General features: G+C 36.1%; 1 protein-coding gene across 3 annotated transcripts in view; it reads left to right on the forward strand.

The window, feature by feature from the left end:
• LOC128225560 (pregnancy zone protein-like) overlaps positions 1-22119 on the forward strand; it is a 39991-nt gene extending 17872 nt beyond the window's left edge. Inside the window, exons 15-37 of one of the 3 annotated variants that reach the window (XM_052935425.1) lie at positions 536-685; positions 1449-1566; positions 1863-1918; positions 4205-4280; positions 6260-6413; positions 6658-6886; positions 9191-9340; positions 9518-9616; positions 10142-10193; positions 12083-12169; positions 12549-12725; positions 14086-14303; positions 14451-14567; positions 14943-15102; positions 15548-15768; positions 15931-16268; positions 16443-16530; positions 16871-16939; positions 17749-17848; positions 18034-18158; positions 18564-18636; positions 19099-19242; positions 20993-22119. In XM_052935425.1, coding sequence (XP_052791385.1) covers positions 536-685; positions 1449-1566; positions 1863-1918; positions 4205-4280; positions 6260-6413; positions 6658-6886; positions 9191-9340; positions 9518-9616; positions 10142-10193; positions 12083-12169; positions 12549-12725; positions 14086-14303; positions 14451-14567; positions 14943-15102; positions 15548-15768; positions 15931-16268; positions 16443-16530; positions 16871-16939; positions 17749-17848; positions 18034-18158; positions 18564-18636; positions 19099-19242; positions 20993-21222 — 3231 coding nt within the window. In that variant the 3' untranslated portion in view covers positions 21223-22119. Of the gene's footprint in view, positions 1-535; positions 686-1448; positions 1567-1862; positions 1919-4204; positions 4281-5248; positions 5442-6250; positions 6414-6657; positions 6887-9190; positions 9341-9517; positions 9617-10141; positions 10194-12082; positions 12170-12548; positions 12726-14085; positions 14304-14450; positions 14568-14942; positions 15103-15547; positions 15769-15930; positions 16269-16442; positions 16531-16870; positions 16940-17748; positions 17849-18033; positions 18159-18563; positions 18637-19098; positions 19243-20992 lie in introns of all 3 variants that reach the window. The other 2 variants (XM_052935423.1, XM_052935424.1) reach the window with 2 other exon arrangements.
• Positions 22120-24288: the final 2169 nt, after the last annotated feature.

Here is a 24288-nt window from a genome sequence, read left to right on the forward strand (position 1 = left end):
CCAGGTCCGGGGTTGTACCGGGGATAGCGGGGGAATGAGCTGTGTATTTGCCTTCCAGTTGGCCCCGCATGGCCGAGTGAATGTGGTGGTTTTGATTTCGCGCCGAAAATAGCGGGGAATCGGTCTTACCTTGGATGTCCCAGGGATGCGGGGCTTTTGACAGGGATTTTACCAGTAGTGTGCGTTTCCCCGCAGGGCAGAGATTTTACCCGGGATTAGCTGGTCCAAAGGTCCCCGTTATTTCTCGGACTTGTGGGGGGGGGGGGGGGCGTTGTTACAATTGACTGGTGCATTATCGATGACTGAACACTATTTTATATTTTCGCCTGAGTGTTTGCCCATATAAAACATTAAAAGGACACAAAGGGCTAACGTACAACAGTTACCGATATACTTAGTCAAAATGCCAATAAACACATCTGACATATAAATTTAACATATTTAAAAATATCGTGATAGAATCTAGTGTTTTCGAAGCCGCCTTAGAGATCACAAGAGTCAAACACACACAAACTCTTTACCCATGCCACATCAGGTGCAGATGGGTTTCAACAAAGCAGAAGCGCGTCCTGGAGATGAGGTGGAGTACCTCCTGCAGGCGGCCCCGGGATCCCTGTGTTCCGTGGGAATGGTGGACAAGAGTGTCACTTTGTTGGCTGGAGACAACCATCTCACTCCTGACGAGGTATGTATAAATACATAAATAAATGAACATATTTACATAAGGCGCAGGTTAAGAACATAATGGTCTCAAATTAAGATTTTAAAGAAAATATATGTTTTGGGAAAGCTTTAAGATGCTTGAAAGATAAAAAAAAATGATACTTTTATTTTACAATTTACGGAATTTGAACATGTTTTCGACGAAAATAAAGAAGAAGTGAGGGTAGGGAAAACCACAGACTGCGTCATACAAAGAATAAATAATACCGTGCCAACAATAAATATATAACTGTTGGTTCGTCATTAAAGGTTAGTTTAAGCCTTCTATAAGTGACCCCCCCCATTCTGTGTACAGTACACAACCTATGTGTATTAATCTTAATCTTCTTGCCTTGATCCCTCTTATCAGATCTCCGATCTGAGAATCCTGTTGTGCAGTTTTGAAAGTTTTATTATAGAAATGGACCCTAAATGGCCATGATCCAACAAACGAATACACAGAAAATTGGCCCCTACTGTGACACTGTGCAATTAGCAGGAGATGCACAGCAGGGGATTATCATGCCAAACATTTCTTAATCTATTTTTTACAAAGTATATACAGATCAAGCAAAAGTAACATGTATACGTAAACACTTGCTTCAAACAGTAAGTACAAAGTATATACAGATCAAGCAAAAGTAACATTTCTTAATCTTGGCCTTTACGAGATTTAGGACATCGCCCATTGAAGATTTACCCGTTTTAAATTTTAGTTCCATTGGTGTTCTTGTTTTTCGCTGCAGGTGTTGAAAAGAGTGAACGAGGCCAAGCGCGTCTACGCGCACACTTTCTACTATGACGAAGATGGAGCATACTGTGATAAATACTTCCAGAATCACTCACCAACACAATCCCATCCGGGTACGCAGTTTACGCAGGGACATTACAATGCACAAAACGTTTTCTGTAGCAAAGCGGTGACGGTCCTTGCTATCAAGTTAAAAGCCCGATCACCATTGTAGTTATATTTCTTCTGAACGTGAAATCACTCACGAGACCCCTCCTCACCCCACCACCACATAGTTTCATTTTTGTTCTGATTTAATTTCCGATTCATTGTACTCTTTGTTCAGCAATTGCGTTCCAGCGTACATTATAACGCAATCAAATGCTTTATTAAATGACATTTTTAAATGACAATTTAGACGACTTTTCAGATGAGCGCTGGTATTCCTCATCTCCCGTGGGAAATGACGCGTCAACTGCATTTAGGGTAAGATTATTAATATTTTAATATCAAGCGTTTTAATTGGCTTACACTGGCATATACGTTTGACTTGTTTTGCAAATGTCTCATTTACGCGACTGCAGAGGGAGCCCCGTGATCAAAATGAACAAGCCAGCATTATTATTGTAAAATAAAGCTATAACATAAGTTTGATATGAAACAACCTTTATGAACACACAATTGTATACACTGATTAAAGAGAAAAGAAAAAAATATTGATACAAAAAGTCTAATACAGTTATTGTGATCTTTTAGACACATTCAATAGGTATTTAATAACTTGTCCCCGAACTCGTAGGCTACGGTTTTTATAACTAATTATGAGTTACACATTTCAGTGTGACTATTTCAACGTGCATTGTTGTACATGTACGATATAACTAAATTCCAAGTAACCTTATGTGGTCCAGGTGCACTCTCTATATTTAAGATTTGGACTGCTAAGTCTGAGTAATGCACATCATCTACAGTTGATCATACTTTGAATTCAATCCCAAACCTGCATCCAGAAAGACTCATTTCATGATTATCTCAGAGATTAAATTGTTTTATACCTTACTTTAAGGGAGTGATTTGTCTTCGAGAAACTTGGCATGACTTTTATATTGTTTAAATTAATTATTTATTACTTAATTTTAAGGATACGCATGATTGGCGTATTCGTGAAACGCTAAATATTATTGTTTGTGAATTTGAAAAACGTATGTTAAAACGTTTGGAATACTACAACGTTGACATCGAGTCGATGATAAAGAAATACGATTCAAGCACTTGTGCAACACGATGTACATTTTCAATATAGTATACTCAGTAAGCTTATGGAACGTATAGATGGTGACGTTAGTGATCAACATCGTAATTGACCCAATACTGAGCATCAAGGATGTTGTTACACGTTGTATAAGTCAGTGTATGACTCTTTACGTTGCTCTATTTTTGCTTTAGATATATTTCTAAAATATCCTTAATATGGAACACTTGGATACATCAACAGCATTTTCGTTGTTGTGCATTTTGGCATTCAATACCTTATAAACTACTGTGCAAAGTAAGTGTTTAAAGTGATACTATAATTCAAAATCAATAATATATACATATGTATAACAAACATAAATTTTGAGTGATAAACCTTTAACTGCTTACTGAATAATGCATGTATGAAAAATATTAATTACTGATAACAAGATTGTAACCGTGTATTTAATAGCTCAAAACGCAAAAAAAACAATTGAATATTAGTAAATGCTAAATGATTTACTGTGATCTACTACAGTCTCAAAAGGTAGAAATACCGTGTTTTATGCACATTTCGTTCAAATTAAACTAGATTAGACGGTATCCTTCATAAAAAACAACAACATTTTTTCGACATTTATTCATCCTTTTTGGAACATTAAAACAACAGTATTAATTGTGGTAAATTTAATGTGGGAGTAAGAGTGTATCTTTAAGCAATTTATCGCATAATCACAAATTCTTCAAAAAAAATCAAATTGTATCCATTTTTAATGTGCATTATGAATCAAGCATATTTTATTTTCGTTCATACATTTTTGGTGTTTTGAAAGCCATGCAAATTTAATGAAGTTCAGCAAATTTTACAGTTTTTTTTTATAAATATTTCATGCAAAAATGAAAACAACATAAGGATGTGGTTTTAGGTGCCGACATGTTTGGCGTTATCCAATCCTCCATGTCGTGTGGTGTTTTGGTGTTAGCCTTTATATAAGAACAGACAATTGATTTTTATGCAATAAGGAATGGAATTCAAGTTTTTCTCTCTATTTTATTGATCTTCTTCTTGACATGTAATATATTAAGAAACCACTAGACAGTCTTGAACATTTGACGCAAAAAAAACAACATATTAATAATGTCGAACGGCTTTCTAGTAAAAATTCAAACGGAATCTTAATGAATCGATAGTTAGATATAATTGCGACGTAAGAAAATATCAACTCCTTATTACATCAAAAATGTTGAAAAGCATCTTTCTGAAGTGGGTTATTTTGCATTTTGCAAATGCCCGCTGGCATGTAAAAAGACATCGCGCCAACGAATATTGTTAAAACATGTAATTGTCCGTATGTTTTACTTCCCTCATGCTAATATCGACGTAATTTGTCAGAATAAATGCTACTATAAAATATCATGACTTGTAGTACACTTGTCGAGCACTCGCCAAATGGGCAAGGCCAGAGTTCGACTTTAAATAAGCTTACACACTAACACCATTGTATGCTTATAAATTGTATGTTCTATTTAACACAGGATGCCAGAGTTTGGGTAGCGTCCAACGGTGTATTGAAGTCGAGGCCATGCAAAAAGTACGCACCGGTCGCATATGGTAAGAACAATATTTCAGTATAGCAGTGTTAACCAATAACAGTAAGCTTAGAGTAGTGTATGCATTTAATGAGAGATCAGGTCAATGTTCTCGAACAAACTACGATGATATAGGATCAACTATAGAGTGGCCGTTCCCTAGTTTCTATTCGCTAGTTATTTCCTACTTATTTCTTGCTTACAACTTTATAAACATACCATTTTGACAATACGCGGGACTGGTAGAGATCACTGAAGTTCATTGGGTAGCAGGTGTGCATTTATTTTCAGTTACTGAATTATATAACAGGACAATATAATGCTTGAAATTCTACCGTTAACTTACCGTTAGTTTTAATCTTTTTTTGTCGTTATATGCTATAATATGTTTTAGAAACTCATTTACTTGCTTGATTCGTGCGTTTTTGTATTATATAACAATGCGTGATCGTTTATTTGTAAAACTATACAACTAGTCAGCTGTATCGTCACGATGTCGTTTGTATGGAGGCTTTTGAATTTTTCTAGATAACGGCAATTTGTAAATTGTTTCGCATAGGGAAAAGCAACCTTGCATCCAATATGCCACTGGCCAATGCTATATATCGAAGTGACATATAACGATGCTAATTGAGAAAACATTGAAAATGATATGGTACATGACGTCAGAGAGAGTCACACAATAATAGTTTGTATACATTACATCGTCACAGGACCATGATAAATTCTGGTCATGATAAAAGATATTTTAATAGAAAAATGGAAAACCATATATATTATCGTAAAACATTAAATACAGCATAAGCCGGTTAGACTGTTTTTCACATGTCACCGTTTGCGTTCTACTGTACCGACCGCATCCGTTATTCGCTGTGCATCTGAAACGTCGCACCCCAATTGAATAGCACTTCAAAACGACGAATGTTCCATCTATTAAATATCACTTATTTATAAACAAAACATAAACTGCGTGCCCTTTGGGTCTTTAAGCGTCTTACCTCGGGGGCCCGGTTCCAATGGAGGCCCCTGAGTCACTTTCGGGCCAAGCCGGTCTTGCTGATAATACCGATACACGAATGCTGCAAATGAGACGTGATGGTGTCGACAATTCTAAGTCAGGGGTAGTAGAGCGAATCCGAAGCGTCTTCCCGGAAACTTGGTTATGGGACTTTATTCAGATGGGGTTGGTACAAGGATATATATCATTTGCGAAACAAGAAATGACGAGCAATTTTCAAAACTATCGTAACAGCCGTATTTTGTTGCTTTATATGAACCTTAATAAGTTAAATACAAGTGTAGGTTCTAAATGTCAGGGTTGAAGACAGTTGCTCGTCATTTTTTTCTTCCAAACTATTGAATTTCTCACATGTTATGGCAAATTAATGGCGCTGACAGATAACTATTTCTCCCAACCCAGATAAGTGTTTGATATCCTTATCATGCCCACGTGCAAAGATAAAATATTCGTTTGGACCTTCTTCTGTATTTTCATCACGAAATTACCTCCCTTGTTGAAGACCGTCGTCTGTAGTACAATGGACATACTATTTTGTGGCAATATTTAAAATCCAAATAACTCATTTCTCTTTATAAATGGCATACAAAAAAGGTTTTCACGTTGCATTCTGTACTCTCCTCGAAACTCTTTTAAGGAACAATTTGACTATAAACATACATTTGTATTTTGAACCACTGCGTGCATATCTATGAGAACCACAAATTATCACAATCTTTACGCGAATTATTTTTATTACGCACAGAAGAGTTCCAGCGAAAAAAACACATTATACCTTCATCTTATTTATCTGGGTGGGAGAAAAAAGCATCTGCCATGGAGATGTACCGCTGTAACATAGGTTCATCTCGACCCTCGCGCAGGTTGTTCTGCGAGAAATTGGTAAACTTCGTTTCCTCTAAACACCCTACTTTTGGGTTGGGATGAACCCATCTTACACTAGCGGCCATGGAAGATACTTATAATCATTGTAGACACCTTAGATTATCGGATGCCAGTTGCTATGATGTCCGGGCCCTCGGGTGAGAGGACAGCCGAAAAAAGTATAGACAACAGTGAGCATTCTAGTACAACTCAGCCTGAGAGAATTAGGAGTTTGTTTCCCGAAACATGGCTGTGGGAATTATTCTCTGTTGGGTTAGTTAACTATTAGTTTTCGTTACTACCAAAACTCCATAAGGTTGCCATTCGCTCAGTGTCATTAATTTGCCGTATGTTTAAATTATGTTTGCAGTTTTAAATAAAGATACTTGTACTTAAAGTCTGAAAAATATTTCAAAATATGTTTCATAGAATATATTAGTATCTCGAATATGTAGTGCTTTTGAAAAAAAATTGTTAATGAATGCGTTTTCCAATATCTCCTTCTTTTGTTTATCAGAGATACTGGTACGATGGCCAAGCAAACGGTTATGCCGGACACAATCACCGAGTGGCAAGGTAACGCTTTATGCAGTCATCCGTCTTCCGGTGTGGGCGTATCTCCGCTGACGTCAATAACAGGATTTCAGCCGTTCTTCGCTTCTATGACCCTTCCGTATTCGGCGGTCCGCGGAGAGACACTTCCGGTGACCGTCACCGTGTTTAACTACCTCGAGGAGTGTGTAGCGGTACGTTTCATTTAATTTGTTTTCACTTTTCAGTAACAATGTGTAGGTATTTCGTGAATTAATGTTATTGTCAACACCCAGGAACAACACATGCTTGCGAGAGCAATAAACAACGTCCTGAAAATTCAGATATGACAATATAACACGATGTTTTTCTAGAGTAAACTCTTTAACATCCATCCTGTGCTTGCTTTTCGTACAACAATCACGTTGCCATTTCTGGCATATATAACAAAAAAAAATCAAAACTGATCAAACGGTCTCTATCCATGGCCTACCGCACGAATCTCGTACTTTTACACTGTTAAACATCTAACTTGTCTATAAGGGTTTCATAATATCCTGATATTGTTCTCGCTAAATGACGTTAAAGGTAGCTGTTGACTCATTATGACACTGTGTGCTTGAAATGATCAAAAAACAGAAATCGGCCTTTAATCATACACAGCTTTTAAGCAAACACGGTCTTAAATCATACACGGTCGTTAATCATACACGGCCTGTAATCACAAACGACCTTTAATCATACACAGTCTTTAATCACACACGGCCTTTAATCATACACGGGCTTTAATCATACACGGTCTTTAACCATACACGGACACAAGGCTTTCAATCATAAACGGTCTTTTATCACACACGGCCTTTAATCATAAACGGTCTTAAATCATACACGATCTTTAAACATAAACGGCCTTTAATCTCACTCGGCTTTTAATCACACACGGCCTTAAATCATACACGGTCTTTAATCACACATGGCCTTTAATCATACACGGTCTTTAATCATACACGGTCTTTAACTATACACGGCCTTTAATCACACACGGCCTTTTATCATACACGGTCTTTAATCACACACGGCCTTTACTCATACTTGGCTTTAAATAACAAACGGTCTTTGATCACACACGGCCTTTAATCATACACGGCCTTTTATCATACACGGTCTTTAATCATAAACGGTATTTAATTATAAACGGCCTTTAATCATACACGGTCTTTAATCATACACGGCCTTTAATCATACACGGTCTTTAATCATAAACGGCTTTTAATCATACACGGCCTTTAAACATACACGGCCTTTTTACGACTGTAGTACGTGGTCAAGCATGGTCACATGCGGCTATTTTGGTGAAGCGGCATAGATTTCCGGTATGGTTTTCTATTTTTTTAAAGCATATACATTAGGCTGGAAATAGAAGAACAACACTGTTTTTATTTTGTAATCCCTGTTTCATAAAACGATAGTCACTCGACAATAACACTATCAGTGTGTGTATACCACGTAACAAATTGCGTCATATATGCTACGTCGGAAGGCAATATTTTGCTTCTAATGAAGACTTTAAACAAAGATAACTTCATTATTTCTTCACCATTTTTAATGGAACATAGCGCAGTCTACGCCGCTTACGGAGTCCCACCTTCGGTCTTTTACCAGAGTTTGATTTAGAGTTTAGTTTCTTAAAATACTTCGACAACCTTTTCACAGTACGGCCGTCTGACGGAGCGCTGTCAAAACATTATTTTGGAAACAAATTTGTCGAAGTGTTTGATGAAACTAATCACCTTTTCAAACTTCGGTAATTAAACGAAGGTGGGGCTCTTTAAGTGGCATAGACTGCCCTTTGTTTTATTTAAAATGGTGAAGTAAAGGAAAAGTTATCTTTGATTTAAGTCTTTATTTTAAGCCTTCCGACGAAGCATATATGACGTAATTTATCACGTGGTATACACACACTGACTATACGGATGGTATATTGCTCTTGATAACACTAAAACCGTACGTATGTTGCATTGTAGCGTACACGCCGTTCGATCCACAATAGCCCTGTCAGGTGACGCGTCTTTACACACTGTCGCCTTTTGTCAAATGTTTTTGCTTTTTTGCTTGCTTGCAACTTTCGTGTCATTGTGACATTGTTTTGTAAACCGTTATACGATATATTGCGAATTATGAACAAGTTAGATTAGCGTTTATGGTTGACATGATGAATACTGATTTGTAGCACTGGTAAATATTTCTCGATATACCATCCACATAAAATAAAAGCTTAGCGATGTTTCTACTCGCATTCCTTTGATGTAATAATATTATATTGAGGCCTTTATTTCTCGGCATACTAGGTAGCAAAAAGTCGCGCCTAAAACGCCGTGCATCGTAATTTGTCGTCATGTTTTGTAGGTGTGAATGGTCAATGTTGTACAACAATAAGGGACAACTTTCAGTCCAGGTTTCGATAACGCTTAGAGCAAATTCTGACCTCAATCTTAATATCTACCAACATCGTATTATAGATGGAGGTAACGCTTCGGGAGGCGGACGGTTTTGAGTTTACTGGAGCGAGCGGCAATTCCCGGCATTTCTGTCTATGCGGGGGCGATAGCGAGTCGACCAAGTTCTATATCATACCAACCATCATCGGCGAGATTGACCTCACAGCCACGGTTTGTATTGGACCTGATCGTATCTTTAAATTAAGAACGTTTTGTTTGGCATTAAACTTAAATCATTTATATTCAGTTCTAACTAAACGCGAGTTTTGATCGAATGTTGGGGTACATATTTATGTATTCATCATATATGCTGATGTTTGATACGTTTGAAACAACATGCCCACACAGGCGGTATCGGTTGCTGATCAGATGTTGTGTACCAACGTGAACCTGAACACAGATTACGTCGGTGTGTCTGACGGCGTCCAGAAGCAGCTCCTTATTGAGGTATGTGCATATGCAGACTCGGCCGCAGGAGTGATCTGCATTTGTATTAAAGACTTAACACCGAAAAAACATTGGATGAATGGAACCTTAACGAAACTATTTACATTTGTGAAATGTTGGGCTATAATGTATCTAGCAAGTGTGCATAATATTCTGATAAATTATTATAAGTGTCAATTAAGTTCTATTTAAGTATACATTAGGTGTTAATGAAAAACAACTGCAAAGGTGTCCACTGCGTCTAGTGTATTGACAACAAGCATTTTAAAATGACAGGGTAGTTGTTTTGTTTTTGTCACAAAATAATACATCTCATGCATAAACCTGAAGACAAACGCTGCCCCGGATCTTGTTGAGAGGATCGAGCACCAAAGCCAAACTGTTAATATCAACCAAAAGCTATAATTATATAAGACAACAAACACAGTTTACCGTAAAATCAATTTCAATTTTCCAGTTTATGTTTTGGTAACCGCACTCAAATTGCGATCTTTCAATATGCGAAACATACATGTTATATTGCAGGCAGAGGGTCAACCCAAAGAGGAAACTAGCAGCGCTTACATGTGTGCTAAAGGCATGTGCTATTTATTTTTATATCATCACACTGAATTCCTTTACTTTCCGATTCAGTGCCGAAGTTGTAAAACGTGTGTGCAAAATACAGATTGATTATGTTTCTATATATGTATTCAAAGTCCGTAGCTGAACAAGACATTAAACTTGCTGTTCTATGTTTCTTGCTTGTGATTTTGTGTTCTATGTATTTGGCGTTTGCCCATTGCCACTAAACCGGGTTTACTTTTTGCTACTGAGCATGTTTCTGTAGCTTTTTGTATATATATTGACACGTTCAATCTTCTATCTCAAATGTTTCAAATGTACGATGTCAGTGTATAATGTTTTAACAAAAATGAATATGAACTGTTCTCTTTTTGGCCGCGCATATTATTTTTTTGTTTACTTCTGAATTTCCTCTACTTTCTGAAGTTCTTTTACATAGAATTTAAACCTGCAACGTCGACTTCGCCTTTTTTGAAGGTATTTCCATGCTTTACATTCTTTGCGAGCAAAATTTCCTCGTGTCAGGACAAAATCAGGTCCGGGTAACCGCAAAACAGCCGATATTTGTTGACAGTCTTTTTGTCGGGAATGTTTTGCAGGACGCACTGTTGTTATTTGTTTCCGGTATTATTCAGGTAACTTTCAGTGTTCGTAATGTAAAATACACGTTTTAAATGAAAATCAGTGTCATAGTCAATGGATTATAGTCTTCAGAAAACAACAACAGTTTCACAGCGCCGAAGGCAATAATTATGTATGTGTGTTTTAGTAATTCATTGTTTTGTACTCAAAATTTAGTTTAAATAATTACTTTATCGGATTTTGAGTGCAAAACTTATATTAAAATACACGGACACACGACTTACAACAATTAAACATGTTTTCGTGAGTATTTTTTAAAATCTAAAATGCATTTCTCAGTTTTCATATACTCATAATTGTTATAAACAGATAAAATAGTAGGACTTGTAAATGTTTTAAAAATATCCCCCCCCCATCCAGGGTCCGGGGGTATACCAGGGTTAGCCGGATGAATGCGGTGGATTACCCGGGGTTAGCTGGACTGAAAGTCCAGTAAAGTGGCCTGTGATTAAAGTGGCCTGTTTCTTACGGGCATTAAAGCTATGGAGGCCGTCATGATATTATTTTTCAAGGCACGGACCTTTAACCCGCAGGTTCATGGCAAAGGCGAGGTCTTGAAAGGAAAACATCTTTATTCCACCACCTGCTTTTATACAATGACCGGTGCAACATTTGCAGATTTGTTTGGTGTTACTTTAATTATGATGTCCGCAATTTAATCCACAATGTCTTTTTTTTAAATGTTCTCTGTGTTATTTACATTTTCGATCTTCTGCAATGGCAAAGTCACTACAACCTTATCATGTGCATTAAGAGGTTCAAATTAAGACCTGACCCAATATTTAGAAATGCTCAAATGTTGAATTACTCTGGCAAGTCTAAAATGTTTTTTTGTGATAGTAAGTTACGGAATGAATACAAAAGTTTTGGTCTTTGCACGTTACTATTAGGAATGTTGTCTTTACAATATATCCACGTTTAAATTGAACTTAATAGTTAAGCACTGGATCTTATTGCCATTTCTTAAATATTGAGACAGATTTTCATGTGATACAATCAAAACCTTTTCATTTATAACTGAGAACCTATGTTTGCAATTAAAAAGCATTCTTGATATAATTGTATGATAAATTTGGTAAGAATAAACTTTTTTATATGTTTTTTAGTATTTCGCTTTGCGCTAGCCTCTGTAATGCCTTAATTTAAAAAAAGTATTTTTTTTCGCTCGCTCGCTCCTACTTTTTTTGGCAAAATCCGTAGAACAAATGATCAATTTATTGTGGCCTTAATAAAATATTATCTTATCTATACATGCATCAGATGGCGTGAGTGACGTAGAACTGGTCGAACCGCAGTTTCCGGAATTATTGGTTCCCGATTCCACAAGGGCAACTGTCGCCATTGTAGGTTTGTACACACGGAACCAATACTTGAACGTCTTCATTGGTGTTACCGCTCCGTTGATTAAAAGTAATATTCGGCAAAATGATCTTCCCCTTATGACCAGAGAACTAAAGCATAAACTTATGGATGCTAACGTCGCGTGTATGACGATTCAAATATGCGAATCATTGTGTGGTATTGTGAATAAAACAACACATTTTACGTTGAATAGCAAAAGTCCTAATTGTGAACGAAGACATCTAGCATATCTTCGTTTTTCAATCTATCTTAATGAGCCAGAGACTCTCAAATCAATCTCTTGTAATCAGTGTGTTATTTGGTCATAGAAATCTGAGTTCAAACCACAATTCCGATATGAAAATACTTTTCTTTCTGCGTGCAGGCGACATCATGGGACCAACCCTTTCCAATCTGCAGAACCTTTTGAAGATGCCATACGGATGTGGTGAGCAGAACATGGCATCTTGGGCCCCAAACATTTTCGTGCTTCAGTACCTCGATGCCACTAGACGCTCATCCCCCGAAATCACGGACAAAGCCACTGGATATATGCGGATAGGTTAGTATTTTGGACATCGTTTAACACCGGCTAATAACTTGTAAAAAAAAAAAAATCCCTGCGCATGCGTATTATTATTATCATTATTATTATTATTATTATTATTATTATTATTATTATTATTATTATTATTATTACAAAGTGGGTAACTTAACTTACTTGTTAATACATCTTTTTATTGGTTATTTCATAAATGCCTTGATATTTATATTAAGGAGACATAGAAGAAGAGAAAAGCGTAACTGTAAAATATGTTTGTTAAAATATAAGTAAAAATAACATTACATTCATTAAAATAGGTTAAATAACATGCCATTTATTAAAGAAGGCAAAATAACACCAAATTAAATTGAATAGGCACAATTACATGCCATTTTTAAGTAGACGAAATAACATGCATTCATTTAAGAAGGCAAAATAACACATCATTCATTTAAATAAAATAACATGCCATTCATTTAAGTAGTCAATATAACATGGCTTTATATAAGTAGAAAAAGTAACATGGCAATCATTTAAGGAGACAAATTAACATGACATTCATTTAAGAAAGCAAAATAACATTCCATTCTTTCAAGATTTGAACTAATTCACAAATGTCAATCGTTGAATATGTTCTGTCAATTCATAATACTTTCTCCCGATGTAAGTTTTATTGCGCTTTAATATGTTTTTGGTGACAATTATTGTCCTGTATTGTTATTGTTCCACAAAATGTTATGTGACACCTTCTGTCCGCGTGTATTCTATGGCATTTTCCGCCGAATATACTGGTTGTTGTCCTATATATTTCCGTGTACTCTATGGCATTTTCCGCCGAATATACTGGTTGTTGTCCTATATATTTCCGTGTACTCTATGGCATTTTCCGCCGAATATACTGGTTGTTGTCCTATATATTTCCATGTACTCTATGGCATTTTCCGCCGAATATACTGGTTGTTGTCCTATATATTTCCGTGTACCCTATGGCATTTTCCGCCCTATATACTGGTAGTAGTCATATATCTTGCCGTGTACTCTACGGCGTTATCCGCCTGACATACTGAATGTTGACCTATATTTTGCGTATACTCTACGCCATTATCCGCCTGACATACTGGATGTTGACCTATATTTTGCGTGTACTCTACGGCATTTTTGAACGACACGGATGCTTCATTAGCTTTTTATTCACAATCCGATATGTTACTGTGAAAACAGTCTTCAATGTTATATTTGATTAGTGTTTGTCTCTACAAATATTTCCCGTGGACTACTCATGTTCTTTTCCCGTGGACTACTCATGTTCTATATTTTCCATGCTTAATCAACCACTGCATTTTCAAACGAACGTAATATTTCGTTAATGTACACTAAGGTTACCAACGGCAACTGAAGTACCGCCACAACGACAACGCGTACAGTATCTGGGGAGAGAACCAGTATGGGAACGAAACCGGAAGTTTATGGCTCACCGCCTTTGTCGTCAAGTCAATGGCACTCTCTGCCAAATACGTCACGATTGACGAAGATGATGTCAACAAAAGTGGTTTGTGGATCCTATCCCACCAACAGGAGGATGGCTGTTTCCCTAAGGTAACAAAAGTTAATTGTATTTTTAAAACTAAACACTTTTCGGATTCGATTTTGATTACGTGAAATAATCTGAAAACGTTAGCAGTTTTATTCGCGTTCGATTTTAAGAAGCTACTAAGTTTAAGAATTTGAAATTGTATATTAAAGGTTGGAAAAACGTTCAGCTCTTACCTGAAAGGTGGGCTGGATGGGGACGAGGTAACAGGCCTGACCGCCTTTACACTAGTGGCCCTGCTAGAGGGAGGCTTCAGCAGGAGCAACCAGGTATGCATAGTCATATAGGGACAGTAAATTGATGGACATCCAAAGAGGTTAAAGCTATTTACTAAGTGTTACTATAGAGTACACTATAAAACTTAAGGACAAGGCTAAATTGAACTTTAATTTCCCAGTGTTTGATCTAAAAAGTGATACACTCTAAATTAATTAATGCCGATAGTCATGTTTATGAAATTTTATTTAAAAAGGCGTATTGAATCTTTATCATAAGTCGTGAAATATTATAACATTTCAAACTGTACATCAATCGACATAGAAGGAATGTTAAACATATCGAGTGCTTATAAAAAAATTATCAGTCGAACTGATACCTTCCCATGGACGATGCTCATGTACACATGTTCATTTGCATACCCGAAGAGTGCCATAGACAAGGGTTTCTCGTGCATTGGTGCCATGGATCTGCAGGCAGTGGATACGTACACCCTGTCCGTCATTGCGTACGCATACAGCCTATACAACCCGAGCGATGATCGCACCACCGCCGTTCTCGCAGAGTTGGACAAACGCAAACTGACACGTGAGTATAATAACATAGATCATATTCGACTTTAAATCGCAAAATTCTTAATATGTTTAGTATGACAAACGAATTTTAGCTTAAACCGAGCAAATGGTTGAGAGGTGGACTATACCACCAAATTCAGTGCAGAAATTGCAGGCATATCTACGAATGAATATGCTGTCGTCATGTTGTTAACAAATACTATTTGGTTTCTTTGAATAAGAAACTAGGGTAGCCGTGTTTTTTAACAAATATTGTTATATTTGGTAAATTTTCAGAAAAAATGGTTATTTATTATATTTTGTTTAAGACCGAACTATAAATAATAAGTAAATGAACTAGTTCATACAATATACTGGGCTAGGAAGGCAAAACCTACTTAATACGCTTAGTGGCACACGGATTTTAAGCCAAACACACACGCGCTTATTAGCTTATCAGCATGTATTTATACCTGAAGGATCCGGTCAGACTCACTGGGAACGGACACCGGAGGCAGATAAAGAGAATGAAGATGATGCCGGCTGGTGGTATTACGCCGCGCCGTCCGCCGAAGTGGAGATGACTGCCTACGTTCTTCTGGCATTGCTGGAGACTAAAACCAGCGTGGACGAGATGGCGCCTATCGTGCAGTGGATTTCTAGACAGAGAAATGCTTACGGAGGTTTCTCCTCTACACAGGTAACTTTTATAGTTGTGTTTTATAACACAAAGACTGGGTAGACTGTTTTACATACCAATTATTGGATATACTTTCACATTCTCTGTACGAATGTTTTATCTAATTCACCATACGTAACTACCACAATCCAACAGCTGTAAAATGTTGGCTATTTTCTACAGGACACTGTGGTGGCGCTGCAAGCGTTGGCTAAATTCGGCGCCGTATCCTTCTCGGGAGAACAGGATTTGCAAATTGATGTAAGACAAGATCGTCAGGCATATAATTTCAGAGTGACAGCCGACAATAATCTTGTATACCAGTCCACCGACCTTCTAAATACAGAACCTGTCGAAATATCAGTGTCCGGTTCGGGCTGTGTTCTCGCCCAGGTGAACCTAAAATATAATGTCTATCGGACGGAAGATACAGGTCCGGCGTTTAGCGTTGAAGTACTGGTCTACAGATCAAGGACGCAGAAGAACAACTGTGCAATGCGAACGTTGGAAGTCTGTGCAAGGTATGCGATTATCATCGCCGTTATGATGATGTTTCTTTTATTTTTCAATGAAGTTTGACGGTTTTTTTTTCTAAATCTTTGTGAAAAACAATAACAACAAGAAAACAACATATGTGTATTATTATTTCCATCAAAAGAGAGAACATGCTAACTCATGTCATGCTTATTTTGCAGTTACTTGAAGAGTGGAGTTTCAAATATGGCTATTGCGGAGATCAAAATGCCTACTGGCTGGGTTCCTGTTACAAGCACCCTAGATCAGGTCATACACAATATATTATTATATCGGAATATAAAACAATGAACTGTTTAAAGTCTACGTTTTGAAGGTATGGCCATTTGGACGCTTTTATTGAACTAGATGTATAAAGCAGCAGATTCGGGTTGATTACAAGCACACTAGATCAGGTCGTATAGAATATTAATATTAATATTAAAGAAGATAAACATGTCCAGTGTAAAGACTACTTTTGGTAAGTAAAATTGCACTTACTGTAAATGCAGAAGGCTCAATTTCATTGACCGGGCTAATAAACAGTTTTGGTTGAAATATCAGCAAAGTAACAAGTTTGAATGCGTTTACATAACCACCCTGTTTTCAGCTCGTTGGGACAGGCCGGATCCAGAAGTACGAGATCGATGAAAACTTTGTAGAGCTCTACTTTGACGAGGTAAGGGATTGATACTAAAGTTTGTTTACGACTTTCACTTGAACCATTTCTGTTTCTTCTTTCTTTTTCTGATTATATGTGAAAATTCAGTACAATATTTTCTTAATGACCAGTACGGTAGCTTACACAGGTGTAATATACTATAAGTGCAATGTCTGACCAACTTTTTATATGTTAATATTCATTTCATGTTGTTAATTTCCTGAAAATTAAATCTTTATTATGCTCAAACACATTCAGTGTTCGAAAATACATGCTATGGTTTTTAGTTAAATTATCAAAGTTGTTCCTAGCACCAGAACAGATGGTGCAGAATTTGAAATACCTGAATATAAAAATAGTGTCCGAAAGGTCATAAAGTATTTTAACCGATCCTTGTTTTTAATGTTCATAGAATTTAAACCACATGAATTTTATTGAACACGCAATATGAGCATTAATTGAATCCGAACACTTTCAGAATTATTCCCTGAAAAGTTTGAAATGATTACCCGACATAATAGTTTAATTAAATCCAAGATGTTAAATATTGTCTGGTGAAACATTAGTAACACTTGTTAAATTTTAAAAGAAACTTACTTTTCGAAATCGCAATATTAGTGAACATTTCCCTTGAATACAAAGTAAACATGTTGTTTATACATGGAATATATAGAACATTAAAAATATTGGCAATATATGTTAAGATATCATAGGGGAACCCCAATTCATTTAAATGAATCTAATGTCACCATATAGGTCTAGATGAACCTTAAATATGAAGTTCAGCATGTTCTGTATTTAAAAACCAAAACTTTTCCGTCAATAAGTTTACAAGTAAAAAGAGCTGTGTGGACTTCGAGGTTGAGCAGGAAATTCGAATGAGCCCTCTCCCCGCCCGTGTACAGGTCTACGACTACTACGAAACAAGTAAGCATTCTGCTAAGTTTCAATATTGATGTGTTTACAACGAACTACTTGACTTAGATATACCATATACTTATCTAAATCTAATTTGAAAAACCACACTATGATAATTCACAATTAGTCTAAGAATCCCTGGTATCATTCCCTGTTACAAACATTACCATTCCAATTACATTTTACACCTGCAGGATACAGCGTTACAGTGGATTACAGTATCGCAACGACGTGTGGAACGAAGCAAGAAATCCCCTTGGATAATGAAGGCATAGATTGCTCCGTGATGCAGTGTCGCGTGACGGAGGAATTCAGCAGGGTAATTGGGTGATATATCACTAGCAAATCAACGTTAACTTTCAGGCGGAATACATGAAGGATTAGATAGTTTTATCGTCTAAGTTTTGACTATTGCGTCCGTTATTGTACTTCTACTTTAATATAAGAATGCAATACTTCCGAGAGCTGTCATCGTTTGGCATATATGTTATATTACTTGAACTAGGATTTTTACTTTTTTACGTTACCAATTGGGTAAAATGTCACTTATTCATATTTAGTTCAATCTTAAATCTATTTTTGGACGTGGTCGCGTTATCATAGATTATCGTGTGTAGCATGAAACGACAACGCGACACAATCTTGTGGGTTGTTTTGATGTACACACTGTATGCGCATCTCAACACTGGTTGGAACATCCGCTATTCGCTATACTCTATTTAAGGGCTGTCCCAGCTGTCCTGATACAGAACTTTCTATGGAAGAAGTACAGAAACTTCATTGCGAATCGTACGCTAGTAAGTAGTCTCCTCATACACGTATTAGAAACATTGCTTTTATAATAAACTGTTTCTATAAATATTAATATAGGTATTAGCGGAAAACTTTCACCAGTTAAAGGTGTATTCCAATAACATAATTTCACTGTGACCATTTATTCAAGTTATACCATATTTAGGGGTACTTTTTTGTTTTGATAAATGCAGATATTATCATTACCAATTTTACCGTGCATGTACAATACAATTAAATTACAGTATGAGCACGCTTTTTGTTAAACGTAAAGAGAATTAGGTACAGAACTATTTCGCCATTCATGTTAGTGCATTAACTATTACTTAAATCTGTTCTTGTTATTTTCATGAGTCGATGTGTAATACGTCAATAATCAAGAGTATTTTTTTTAAAAATAAGGCAATTTACAAACACAGACACATACTGGTATTCTTAGTTGAACATTCTGATATTTTTCTCTGTAGTATATAAGGCAATAGTCGGCCGAAGTGGTGAATACCCCATCAAAATAAAGGCCGATCTACGACCGAAAGAGAAGAAATCAATGGACGACTTTGTAGGGTACAGGCTCGGCGCCGACTGTTCATGTCCCATCTTGGAATCCACAGGTAATCGTATATAGAGAGTAGCAAATGGGCATGAAAAGTATGCCTTATCGGGTGTCAAGCCGGTCTTCGCCAGATAACAGTGACTTTTATAAGTAAAATTGTTTATAAGGGCCTGTAGAATATGGAACAATAATTTTGTTTTTACCATTTCATTTCTTTGCTGTGTTCTCAAAAAATCTAATATGGCTGCCAAAAAAAATACCCCCAGCTTCTTTGCATGTTCTTCTAAATGTCATTTACGAAATAAAAAGCGATTTTGGAAATCGCCATGCACCAAAATATGTGCAAATTCGTTTTAGCATATCCTTCTATGAACGCCTTTTTATCATTGGAATATTTTAATTGTGTTTTCAGACCATTATGTATTTTTTCAAGACGACAAATGTTACTTTATTTTATAGGTTAACAAAACAATTATACCCGTTTAAAAATAGAGACATTATGATCAGGATTTCTGTTAGTGAAACCTGGTATTTAGAATGACAACTAGGTTGACAGCAATTAGGTAACAACGAATTACGTGGTTGTTCGGACGGGCAGGTATCAGTGTGGGCGGCGTCAAACTTACCTATAAATCTGAATAATTTTAGTAAAGTTTAACATATCCTGACCATATTTTGAATATAAGAAGACATTAAGACGCCATTCCATTGAATTGCGCATTGGTCCTCTATGGTCAAGGTCAACGTCACTGTTACTAAAAATGTAAAAATGGTTGCAAGTGAAAAACTTAGAGTTAGAGATATCTTGATCAAACTTTTTATATTAGAAGATATTATGACGTCCTTTCATGGGAGTGCGTTTGGGACCCCTAGGATCAAGGTCAATGTCAATGTTTTTAAGAATATAAAAACGGTAACCGTTGCAACTAAATAACTTTACTTAGAGTTGTCATATCTTAACTTAAGTTGGTGTTTGGAATAGTGTATTTAATGGGAAGAGGTCACTGTTTATATAAATAGAAAAAAGCGTTAAAAATTAATCACTTTAGCTAGGGTTGACATATCTTGATTAATTAAGTATTTAGGAAGAGTCTATGGAGACATTTTGTGTGATTACGTTTGAGGCCCCTGGTGTCAAGTTGAAGGTCACTGTTATTTATAATAGAAAAAACGGTTGAAACTAAATTATTTAGTTAGTGTAGACATATTTTGTCTCAACTTCATATAGAAACAGTTTATGGTGACCTTTCGTGAGCTTGCCTTAAAGCCATTTGGTCAAAGTCAATATCACTGTTACTTAAAAAAGAAAAATAGATGCACCTTAATAACATAGTTAAGGTGAACATATCTTGACTAATCTTGGTATTTATGAAGAGTTAAGGCGACCTTTCATTTAATTGCGTTTTAAGGCACTGGGGGCAAAGTCAATGTCACTGTTACTTAAAATAGAAAAATAGTTGCACCTTAATTACATAGTTAAGGTGAACATATCTTGACTAATCTTAGTATTTATGAAGAGCTAAGGCGACCTTTGAATTAATTGCGTTTTAAGGCTCTGGGTGCAAAGTCAAGGTCACTGTTACTAAAAATAGAAAAATGGCTGAAACTGAATATAACAAAGAAGGATTAAGTTCTTCTGTCAATCATTGAAATGTTGCTTTCTTTGCTTTGCGGCGTTTCTTGTTGGTTTTATTAATTTGTAGACTTTGGGCTGGCAAAATAAATAATACATATGCAGGGTAAATCACAATTGCCTATGTTACCCATATTAAATGTAGTCTTCTATATGTGTAGTATGCGTTTTACAGAGGCCAGAGCGATTATATTCCGAAGTAAGGGGTCAACAGAGAACGACAGGGAAAACCTCGACTTCAATTTTGCCGACACCATCTTACTTTTAAACAGTAAAACGGAACGCACTGTCCGAAAGCTTGCCTCGAGGAACAACATTTGTGGAAAACTTGACAGGCTTAGGCGCTCAAAGTCAGCCTCTAGTGAGCGCAAATTGAACAGATTGTTTCAAAAGCTAGGCTTCTGATATATCTACTATCAGGTCTGCACTACAAAGCATCAGTGAACAATACTAGCCTATCTTTATATAGTTCATAAATAGTATGCCATATTTAATACTTTGTGTAGCTAATATTGTCACTTTGTTCATATTGATTATGAATATTGAATTTAATTTAGGAGATTGTAGAAGATAGCTGGTTAAGAAGGTGTGATCAGTTGTTATGATAAAATTGTTCTCCACAACATGATGAAGAATCTATAAATCGTCATCCAGTGTTAACCTCTGCGCTTGACAATGGTCAAGTATGCTGTTGACACGCAGATTGTGTATTTGTCAATGTTGGCATCATTGTCAGCTTATGACTTTGTTCATTAATCCGTTTTAGCATTATTGATTAAATTCACAAACACTGGTTTAATATTGAACAATATGAAAATGACATTTTACACATCTGCGACCAGTTACTAATGACCTATTGTCGCGTTTGGTTAACGTATGGTTGATTTCAATGTGGCTTTGAGCTTGAATATGCCCCCAAAAACGGAAGTTGCCATATGTGAAATTAATTGTAGTTTGATTTAGATCTCCCCATGACCTTGGCTTGCCACATTGTATGTGAACAGAGTGACTTACTTCAAGTTTGAATTTCAACATGGGTAGTGACGCTGTTAAAGACAGTCGAAAATCCCATTGTAGATTATTCACTTGTTGATCATATTGCTTTTCTTGTACGCGACACAGAGTAATCGTAATAGTTTGTATACTTTTCATGAACAGCAGTGTATTAAGGGCTTCTATGTATAGCGTGAATTGAAACCAAGATTGTAAAGCTTCATCACATTATCTGTGCAATAATTAACTATTTAGCTTGTGTTTATATATGTTTTGTACTTTTGAATAAAAACATAAAGAAAAGTGTAATTCTGTATTGATGTAATCGTCAGCGTCGGATTAGTTTTGCGTATGTGACGTATGTGACTCCTGAATGCAATTTTTAGTGGGTGACATTCACAATATATGTAACAATTGATGTGAACGAAAAATGATACGGAGTTGTTACCTTTAAGCAAAATTAGAATATTATAATGATATTTTAATAGAATCGCTCAAATCCAGTTGTACGGGTGTGTGAAGTTGATTTAATGTATCTGTTTGTCTGTACGTCATTCCGTCCGTCGGTATGTACGTATGTCTGAAGACACACTTTCTTGCGTAAGTTATCTAACAAATCTCTGGTTGCATCTGGATGAAATTTCAAAGAAGTGATAAATATTAAGCCTAGTGGTACATGCAGTCGGACAGGTTTGCTCCGACTATAATCACCGAGTTATGGCCCTTGTCTGATATTAAGATGTACAGTACAGTGATTTAATTGAGTGCGCTTCATCTCCAAAACTTCTGGCTGGATCTCGGTACAACTTTACAGGAAGGATTGTTAGCAACCATAGTGGAAAATGCGAAGAGCAATGGCCTTTTAATGTTTTTACAATGCAGTGAACATGGAGGATCTGGTGTGCGCTTCATCTCCAAAACCCATGTCGTATGTAGATGAAACTTGACAGAGTAAACAATACACTATTGACAGGGTTTGCTTTACATGAATGCGTTGTATAAGCCTATCATTATAGGCAGGGTACAGTCGGTCTAAAAGAGGTATTCTTTGCCTCTTTACAATAGTGTGTGCATTCTTATTTGCGTTTCATGTAAAAGAAATTGCCGGATTTGGATGAAATGTCACGTGAGTTGTATATAACAGAATATGTTTTAAAGAATTTGGACCCTTTATGTATAAGTTAGATGACATGAACTTATATCTTAATGATTGGGAATTGGCGGGGTGAGCGTAGCGAAAGAGCGAAAGGATTGAACACAATAATTAGAAAGCCTCTAGACGTTTACGAATTCCTCTCCAAGGTAGTGTATAGAAGTTTATAAAAGAGTTTCCTTTCAATCGTTCAAAGGAAAAAAATATTTGTTTACACAGCCTATAATTCGGTAGATATACGAACGAAATTTTGTTAAATTGTGATGTTGACAGTGCGATTAGTTGTAAAATGCTATCTAAAGCATTGAAATTAATCTAAAGGTTCGTCAAAATGGACTTAAATCAATTGCGACAAAGGCTGTTTTCTATCGTATCCAAAATATTGACAGTGTCTTATTGTTCTTTCTCTTAACCAATGACAATTTGAAAGACAAACGAGAAGGAAGATGACTAAAACGTATATACCGCAATGACTTATCACGAATACAAATATCTATGCTATTCTCAAATAGTTATGTAGACATGTTTGCTTTGTGCTGTTAATTAAATGATTTGTAAAATACCAAAAGTTTCAGTGTTGCATTTAAATCTGTATATTAAGATTCGACAACATACAACTAGTTATTTCTGCGCAATAACAATGTTAATCGCAGAATGATAAATGGAATGAAAGATAAAAAGCAAACCTTTCTTTGTCTCTACCTGCAAGACTAAACACATGTATGATTTCCAAGCTGACGGCTTATGACGCTTGTTTCGATTTAATTAATTTAACATATCGTTTCGATTTAAATAATTTCACGGTGAAAAGTGAATGTTTTATTTGCAATGTAAACAAAATCAACTTGAGACTCACAAGACAATACACACAATGATTGAAACACATCTGCACCACTGATAAATGAGCTTCAAGTTCTACACGAAAAGGTAGGTGCTATACCACCACTTGCATTTATATTATTATTTCAGTGTAAGGTTTGGAAACCGTTTAAGCAACAAACAAAACCAAAGCAAATAAGAAGTCCAAGATAACGTTATATCGCTAAGATGATTAGATAAAGGATTCTAAAGCTATTGATAGGAAAACATAATGGACGCCGCCCACCCAAACGATGCCGCAGGCGAAACTATAAATGGGCGTTTTAAAACATGAAAATATGTTTTTGTTTAGAAATGACAAACGGACATAACTCTTGCAATATTTAAGTCCTAGTTATATGAGCTAATTTTTACTGTGAATAAGTGTATATAGTTTTAAGCTGATAATTTGAATTACATGTATTGTGAAACAACAAAATAATTATAAAGAATATTTATAATTAATT

This window comes from Mya arenaria, chromosome 3 (assembly GCF_026914265.1).
Source record: "Mya arenaria isolate MELC-2E11 chromosome 3, ASM2691426v1".
NCBI classification, from domain to species: domain Eukaryota; kingdom Metazoa; phylum Mollusca; class Bivalvia; order Myida; family Myidae; genus Mya; species Mya arenaria.